The 9321-nt window shown below is 42.1% G+C and overlaps 1 protein-coding gene across 2 annotated transcripts in view; it reads left to right on the forward strand.

Annotated features, from left to right (window-relative positions):
• Positions 1-8379, forward strand: part of otud7b (OTU deubiquitinase 7B) — a 32827-nt gene extending 24448 nt beyond the window's left edge. The window contains exons 7-12 of one of the 2 annotated variants that reach the window (XM_014469791.2): positions 1207-1313; positions 1538-1665; positions 2118-2267; positions 2967-3084; positions 4440-4518; positions 6299-8379. In XM_014469791.2, the coding sequence (XP_014325277.1) occupies positions 1207-1313; positions 1538-1665; positions 2118-2267; positions 2967-3084; positions 4440-4518; positions 6299-7741 (2025 nt within the window). In that variant the 3' untranslated portion in view covers positions 7742-8379. The remainder of the gene's footprint in view (positions 1-1206; positions 1314-1537; positions 1666-2117; positions 2268-2966; positions 3085-4439; positions 4519-6298) is intronic. The other variant, XM_023331601.1, reaches the window with a different exon arrangement.
• Positions 8380-9321: the final 942 nt, after the last annotated feature.

Below are 9321 nucleotides of genomic sequence, written 5' to 3' on the forward strand. Positions count from 1 at the left end.
GTCATACTATAAAGAAAGCACAGTTTTTGATTTACCATAAATAACTTCCATTTAGTTTAAAAAAAATTGTTTACTTTTTTTGCTTGATTTTAGTTGTTCACTTTTGCTTTGACAATTTTGGTCCACGTGACCAAAAGTTTGGAAACCCCCAAAACTTTACACAAAACTACAAACTGCGTCAGTAATGAGCCTCAGATAAAAGAATCTGCCTCAACCTGCGAGAGAAAACGGCTCCCGAGGCTTAAAACTGTGTTTTTTTGCAATTAAACCCAAACTTTCAGGTACATTATTCATCACCAGCTGCTTCAGCAATGCAGCATCCATATTTAACAAGGCTTGGCTGCATAACAGGGATTTCAATAGCTGGGCCAAAGCCCAATAATTGGTATAAATGTGAGTAGGAATTTAAAGGTAAAATGTATAAACACTTTCCAAAGCTGAAAAATGGGTAGAACATACTTGGAGGCATAAAATAAAATAAAATGTTTTTTATGTATTTATTTTTTGGACAGTTTTGGCTTAATTAGTGCTATAATAATGTTGTTCTTTCAGCAAATGGCTTTTTTTTGAGTCTGTGTACTCCAATTAGTGAATAATCGATTACTAATTTAGCTTATGATTATTTCAATGATTAATTGTTCCAACTCTGTTAAACTGTATTAAGAACATTAAATCTTTTCTAATTTTAGACATGCCTGCAGTTATTTTTTAACTTGACCCACATTATTAACATGCTGATGGTAATGTTTAACAGTATTCTCGATAGGCGGCTGTAACTCCTGATCCTCTCATAAGGCTGTAAATGTTCAGTACTGTGACTCCGAAACAAAACCAGGCTGTTTTAGGGTTGTTTTCATTTTTTTCCAGACTGTAGTTTTTTTGGTATGAAAGCAAGCTTTGTGGTGCAACAAGTGTGTGATTTAACATGGCAGCAGCCGGCGTGCAGACCAGACGCCCACAGAGCAGAGGCCACACCAATAAGTGCTTAATATTTGGTTGTTCTTCAACGGCCGCTGCGGCTCTTGCAGCGTTTATTTTCCATGAGAAATTCTGGCGCTGCTGTCTGAGCAGCACAGACGCTCCGGGCTCAGTTGTCAGTTTGTAGCCTCGTGGTAAGACGCAGGAACGTCGGCGCATGCTTTTGTGACATTCGACACCGTCTCTCTAAATGACAAAGCTGTGTCCTTCGTTTCCCCCTCTTCTCAGTCCGGGTTGGTGTACACGGAGGAGGAGTGGCAGAAAGAGTGGAACGAGCTGTTGAAGCTGGCCTCCAGCGAGCCAAGAATCCACTACAGCACCAACGGCACCAACGGGTAAGGTCTGGCACGGACAATGCACCGACTGTTAACCCACGCCACTTAGTCACACGCTGCTTGTTTTCCACGAACAAACAACTGCGGCATGTCACTGTGACATGTCCTCTGAGACGCATAAACAGCCGAGCAGCCATGCTTTTTAATGAAACGCTTTTTTACACGGTCTGGGTCAGTTCCAGAGTAAACAACTGTTTGTTTGTGTTTATTGTTGGTTTCTGCAGGGCGGAATCGTCTGACGAGCCGGTCTATGAGAGCTTAGAGGAGTTTCACGTCTTCGTCCTGGCTCACGTCCTCAGAAGGCCCATCGTGGTGGTGGCCGACACCATGCTGAGGGACTCTGGAGGAGAAGGTTGGTGCGGCAGAACATCCGCCTTGTAATGCTTTTTAACGTGGAGGGAATCAGGCAGAGGGTCGCCATGCCTCACTTCCACTCTAGACATGAATGAAGTTATCACACGTATGTCACGGTTTTGTCGTTTTTTTAATTTTTGGCACATAACAATTAAGCGATACTGATGAAGTTTCCAGCTAACAGGATAATTGTGTTTCCACTGCTGTAGTAGCTTTATGAGGATATACAACGGTCAGGACACCACTATCAATAACCGATATTTCCCAATATTATAATTATTTCCTTACCTTTCAACACACTACTGACATTGCTTTCACAAAAACGTGGAAGAACATCTGTCTTCCATGTTTTTTTCAATTGTTATTGTTATTAATTATTCCTTTTGTTTTGTAGATAAATAGTTTACCTTTTGTCACCTAATGTTCCCTGTGCCCCTCTCTCTGCCGCAGCCTTTGCTCCCATCCCATTTGGAGGCATCTACCTACCGCTGGAGGTGCCAGCTGCCAAGTGCCATCGCTCTCCCCTGGTCCTGGCATATGATCAGGCACACTTCTCTGCCCTGGTCTCCATGGAGCAGAAGGACAGCTCCAAAGATCAAGGTGAGACCCCTAACGTCTGCAGTGGCTCTAAAACCGGCACACAGCCCTGTTCAGATGCCAGGATTTCAAGGAGGAAAAAATATATATATATTTCCCAATAAAAACCATTATTATTGCCTTATGTGATGTCACTTTCAAGTTCAACACAACCTGAAAGTGAAATTTACACGTAAAATGAAATTTGAACTCTGCAAATGTACACGTATTACTTTTGTTTGTGTATTGTGCTATTACATATTAGCTCTTTAGCTAATAAAGACATAAAATCAGAGTTGGAAAAAAGAAAAAAAAATTCACAGTGAAACCCACCAAGATGTCTAACAAAGGTTTTTTATCATTTAGAATGCCACTGTATCCTGTAAATGTCTAAAACTGATGAAAAAATACTGGAAACAACCCAGTTTTATAAAATTATAAGCAGGAAGATGATGGCAATTCTTCATTTATTTGAGTACAACTCTATAGATAACTTTGAAGATCCTTAAAAATGTGCAATTGTGCCAAACATATTATAATCTTGGCAATTTCTCATCAGTATTTTTGCAAATGCTTACGATTAGACGTAGACCAGTCCAGAATGTGTCCCTGGAAATCAATGACATGGTCAAATTTAAATATCCTGGATTATTAGTGGTCACACTCAGCATGAGGAATAAAACTGCAATAGAGTTTTATTCATTTTTTGTCTTTTTCTACCAGCAGTTGTGATTCCACTCACCGACTCGGAGCACAAAATGCTGCCTCTGCACTTTGCTGTGGATCCTGGGAAGGACTGGGAATGGGGAAAAGATGACACAGACAATGTGATGCTGGCGAGGTAAACGCACAAAATGAAACCGTCCGCTTTCTATAGAAAGTTCACAAACAATGCAAACAAAATACTGCGTCACATGCTTACGGGTGTGAGCGTGCTCCTAGGCCCGTAAACAGCGCCGCTGCTTTCAGCAGCAGGTGGAGGCGTGCAGAGATTGGCCACTGACACCAGATTACAGATACCCACTGACAGTGACAATGAGATTAGCCGTAAATACTTCGAGTGAATGAACCAGAGGTGCAAGCGCCAAAAATAGCAGCTCTGTGGAAAAAGAATCTTATTAACTCAGCCGCTAGTGGTGACTGTCTCATCTGCAAGTGTGTTTAAAGGTCATGAAGTTGAAGGTTTACAGCAGAATGTGAATCCAAGACATTATGATCTATTTTATCTCATTGTGTTTTATTAAATGTATTGAAACATTAGAATTGGCAGCTCAGAAACAAACCATTTCACCTCATTTTACAAAACAAATAGGGCTGCAACTAATGATTAATTGAATGCTAAAATTGCCACATTATGCAGATTTTTCATTCATTTTTTAGAAATGCATAAAAGATGCAAATAAATAATTTGATTCATTAAAAAATATATTTTTGGCTAAAATGCAATGACACATTTTTTTGTTTTGTTTTTGACTTGACAACAATACAGTGCAGGGCTGATCTGTTGATTATTTTTTGGTTTACTGGTTAGTAATTGGATAACAAAAGGTGCTTAAAGACAGATATTTTGTTATTTTTATTTTTACAGAATTTGAACCTGGGTAAGCTAAAACTACCAGTTGATTTCTGGGAAGAACATATTTACAAAAGTTTTTAATTATTGTGTTAAATGGAAAAAAAATATACATATATATATATATATATATATATATATATATATATATATATATATATATATATATATATATATATATATATATATATATATATATATATATTTTATTTTTTTTCTTTACAATTATCTGCTCTGAGTTTGTTGTTCTTTTAACAATAGGCCTTTTTTAGAGTCTGTGGAATCTATGTTAATGATAATCAATTATTAAAGTTGATGATTATTTTAATAAGCAATTGATGCAATTATTTGTTTTCTCCCTAAACACTAACAGGTGTAATTTATATATAGAAATATATAATCAGATCAGTACAGTGACACACTCTCTGTACTGAAGTTCAGATTCAATCCAGATCTTTTTTTTTTTTTAGCCAGTTTTACTAAGTTTTTTTCTTTAAACTCAAGAAACCCAGCTGGTTGCAGCAGTCATTCCTGCTGAGCAACATGTGGTGACGGTGGACATTTAGCAGCAGAGTCCATCTCACAACTAAACTTGTTTATCTATTTTTTCCTTCCCCACCCAGTGTGGCGCTCTCGTTGGAGGCCAAGCTCCAGATGTTACACACCTATCTGACGGTAACCTGGCTGCCGCTGCCGTGTGAGGTAAAAACGAGCTGCTCCCATCAAACTCACCTCGTCCTGTTGAAAACAAACCAAAATAAATCATTTATGTCAGCAGCTGTGTTTAAGTGTGAAAAAAACTTTGAATAAAAAGTCCAAATGTATCGTTTATATGGGCGTAAAATAAATGAATCCAATCATGATGTGCACTTTCATGCATGTCATGTTTGCAACATGTGCAGTGTTGTAAAATTCCTTTAAAACACAGAAGCCATACTTCTGTGTGTGCTGAGTCTAAAAACAATCAAACGTGTAGTGGTCTGTTGGCTCTGAGTTCACTGAGCGCTCAGAATGGATCAGCGCCAGGTTCTAATGAGACGTTGCTGCACTCCCTCATTAAGCTACAGGCTCAGCAGTTTGCTGTCGGCCTTCCTCAACCACAGGATGAGAGATCGACGGACCAGTTTTGCTTCCCTTTCACAGCGCACACATTCACAGTCGCATCAGTTTCCCACAGTCAGAACAAATATTTAAATGCATTTCCTTCAAATTATCAGTAAAAACCACACCTCTGATTCAGGATACAAATTAATTCTGATCTAGGTGGATCTGACCTGAAAGAGACAGTGGATTTAAAAATGTCAACATTTCTGGCTTTTGTTCACCAATTAAAAAACTTTAAAACTTTTGTTTTTGTCCCTGTTCATTCTTCTAAACTTCCAGATTATCTGACGAACGTGAATCGAGGTTTAGATGTTCTGGTTAGATTTTCTTCACATTCGTCTCCTTTTTCTAAAGCAAAGGTGTCCAAAGTGTGGCCTGGGGGCCATTTGTGGCTCCTGAACTGATTTTGTGAGGCACACGACTGCAATTGCAGGGTTTTTGTTTTGAATCAGAATAAAATCAGTATAGACAAATTAAAATCTTTGAATTTAAAATAATGGCTGTGACACAAATGACTACGTAAATACAATGCAATTGTTGTATTCTCTGGTGAAGATCATAACAGGGTTTGGTTCTCCCAGATCTGCTTTTAATGAATTTGCTAAACTTGCCTTTAAATGTCTCAATAAATGAGGCCTAAATCTTGTTGTTATGTAAAACAATTTTTATTTCAGACCTTTAAAAATTTACAGAGGACCCTTTTGTTAATGAGGCAAACCTGCAAAACTATTAATATGTTTTGATTCTACAATCATTTACACATCCTTTTTCAACAAAAACTGTGACTACTCAGTGAAATATAGTTTTGCTGCTCAGTTTGTTGTTAATGTTGGTTTAAAAAAACATCACGTTATTTTGTTGTTCCTTTTATATATTTTTTTGGCCCTTGTATCCTTTAGACTCGACAATTTTGGTTCCAACACTGGATGCTGCAGTTGAAATTAAAAGTTGAAAAGTTCTGGCAACATATTGATAATGGCATATTAATGTAAGTTTGTCCTCTCAATGACTAATGCAGTTTAGTTTTGTACAAAACACCCCGTCTGGAACTGGAAGAAATTTTAAATATTCAAAATAAAATACAACTGAAAATAAAAACCACACACAACCGTTACAATAAATAAAATGGATTATGAATTCTCCATAAAAAAAATCCTGTAAAAATATTAATCATCAGAATGAAACTTATCAAGCTTATTTTAATTCATCATGTGATTAATTGCTTATTGGGACACGATTATTTGACATGTGTTATTTCTTTACATCTTTGTTTATTTTTCTTCTCTCACTGAACTAAAACCAGAGCTAAAGTTAAATTACATTTTATTTAAACGTTAATCTCTTGCACTAAATGTTTTTATGCTTGGTTTGCCTGCAGCAAGCCCCTCTGGCCCAGCCCGAATCCCCCACAGCGTCTGCCGGAGAGGACGCCCGAACGCCTCCCGACTCCGGAGAGTCGGACAAGGAGTCGGTCAGCAGCAGCTCCAACGGCAACGGAGAAGCAACAGCGGGCTCCACCGCCAACGGCAGCGGGTCGTTGGCCAAAAACAGCTCGTCTTCTTCCTCCAGCTCCTCCAGCAGCGGGTCCGCCGGCCCCGGGAAAGGCGGAAAGGACAAAACCAAGAAGGATAAAGAGAAAGACAAGAAGAGGGCGGACTCTGTGGCAAACAAGCTCGGCAGTTTTGGGAAGACGCTGGGCAGCAAGCTGAAGAAGAACGTCGGCGGGCTGATGACGGGGAAGAACGCCGGAGCGGCCAGCGCCAAACCGGAAGGCGGGGAGAAGAAGAAGGGCTCGTTCAGGGGCAGGAAGGGCAGCAAGGACAGTTCGCCGTCGACCCAGGCCTCTGAGGACTCCGGGAAGGGATCGCCGTCGTCGGGCAGCGAGCGCCTCCTGGGGACCATGAGCAGCATGAGCAGCAGCGGCGGCAGCAGCACAGAAAGTGAGCACTACAAGTACAGCGCCGACGTGAAGGTGAGCCTGGGCATCCTGCGCGCCGCCATGCAGGGCGAGAGGAAGCTCATCTTTGCCAGCCTCCTCACCACCAGCAACCGCCAGCCCTTCCAGGAGGAGATGATCCAGCGCTACCTCTCCGACGCCGAGGACCGCTTCCGCGCTGAGCAGGAGCAGCAGCGGCGCGACGCCGAGCGGAAAGGCGTCGCCAATAACCTCCAGCCGCCAAAGAAGGAGGAGCTGAGCTACCGGCCGTTTGATGCCAAAGAGGAGCGGACGGAGTCCTTACCGCCCTCCTTCAACCCCACGCCGCTGAGCCCCTCCCTCTACTCCGCGGTCATCCCCATCCCTCGCCCGTCGTTCATCGACCAGCCCCACGTGCCGACGCCACTGACTCAGCACCTCCACATGCATGGCCACCTGGACACACGGCGCCAGCTGGCCGGCGGCTCTCCAGCCGCCTCTTACCCGGGCCTCCCCGCCTACGCGACGCTGCCCCGCCACTGCCCCGCCACGCCGGGTCCCTCCCATCCTCAGTACATCCCCTCGTCCCTCAGCCCCTCCCGGCTCGCCCCCTCTTACCCGCCTGAGTTTGACCCGCCCGATTACCCCGGCGCTGAGCCCGTCGCCGGTGGCTACACCAACGGTTTCCGGGAGCTGAACGCCGGCCTGGACTGTCGGAGCGGGCAGCCCCCCATCAGACACTACTCTCTGGGCAGCGCGGGCGGCCTGTCCGGCCTGCAGTCCAGCCGCTGTCGGACACCCAGCTGCAACTACTACGGCCACCCGGAGACGGGGAACTACTGCTCATACTGCTACCGAGAGGAGCTGAGGAAGAGGGAGACGGAGACGGCCGTCCACCGCTTCTGAGCGAAGAGTGGCCTTTTTATGTTTCAGTTCAACAGAACAGGGAACGACCGCTTACCGTGTCATTTCCTGTTGAAGGCGACGAGAAGAAACTGGGGGATAGACTGTCGAAGAAACTGACTGCACTTCTGTTACGTTTTTGCTCTTATGCAGCTGTTGAGTGTGTGTGTGCGTGTGGGCGTGTGTGTGTGTGTGTGGACTTCAACTCTCCACCTGAGTGAAGTTATGCCCAAATCCCACTTCTTCTAATTAAACAATACTTGTGTCAAATGTTACATTTTTGTGCAGCACAAATTTACGTTTGTGCCACTATCATTTTAAAGATATTAATGAATATTTCCAGAGGTCATCAAAGGTCAACCAGTCAGTCCACATTTACAGAATCAAAGGAAACATGGTGTCAATCAGCTGTGCTACATTTGCTGGTTCATGCATCAAGAAATGTTGTTTTATCTTTTATTTTTAAAGCTTAAAAAGAAAAGTTCTGAGCTCAACCTGCTGGTTGCTTGTTTGTGCAACTATTTTTATTTACCGTATTTTCCGTATTATAAGGCACATAGAATAGCCGCTACAGTAGAGGCTGGAGTTACGTTATGCATCCATTAGATGGAGCTGCGCTAAAGGGAATGTCAACAAAATAGTCAGATAGGTCAGTCAAACTTTATTAATAGATTACAAACCAGCGTTCTGAAAACTCTGTTCATTCCCAAAATGAATAAACGGCTGTTTTATTATTTTCCCCGAGGTAAAGTAAGTGACGTGGTATTTTGGTGACACAGTTTATCTTTTAACAACAGCAAGGTATAACATATAGTGGAGGGGAACTTTTCCTCGATTCAATAAACACGTAAAAAACAGTCTGATGCTGTTACAGTAAATCAAATCACAATATATATCCACTTCCACTATAACCATTGATTCGTTCATGTTAAATTCTCTGGCTGCTGCTCTGTTCCCGTGTTTCTACTGACTGATCGCCTTGAGCTTAAACTCTGCGTCGTAAGCTCGTCTCTTAATAGGAGCCATTTTGGGGTCTTTACACAAAACCCAGCGTGGACCGCGCGCTTCTTCTTCTACGGGGGAAAATGAAGTCGGTGGCTGCTTACCGTAGTTCTGAGACCTGTTGTGGCTCAATATTGGTCCAAATATAAGGCGCACCGGATTATAAGGCGCACTGTCGGCTTTTGAGAAAATTGAAGGTTTTTAGGTGCGCCTTATAGTGCGGAAAATACGGTAATTTGTTTTTGCCACAGTTTGTTGATTGACACCAAATTAGTTTGATTTTGTAAACCTGGGCAGCCTAGTTGACCTGATGACCCCTGAAAACATTTATTAATATTTTTTTAAATGTTGTGGCATAAATGTTAATCTCTAGTGGCTTGTGAGAATTTTTTTTAAATCTTAAAAATTGTAATGGCACAAACAAAAATGTTTGCTGCACAAACGTATCACAGTTGATTGACACCATATTTAGTTTTATTTTCTAAATATGAACTGACTGGTTGACCTACGACCTCCGGAAACATTTATTAATGTCTTTAAAATGATAGCTGCACAAACAACAATTTTAGTGACACCAGTTC

This window comes from Xiphophorus maculatus, chromosome 3 (genome assembly GCF_002775205.1).
Source record: "Xiphophorus maculatus strain JP 163 A chromosome 3, X_maculatus-5.0-male, whole genome shotgun sequence".
NCBI classification, from domain to species: Eukaryota; Metazoa; Chordata; class Actinopteri; order Cyprinodontiformes; family Poeciliidae; genus Xiphophorus; species Xiphophorus maculatus.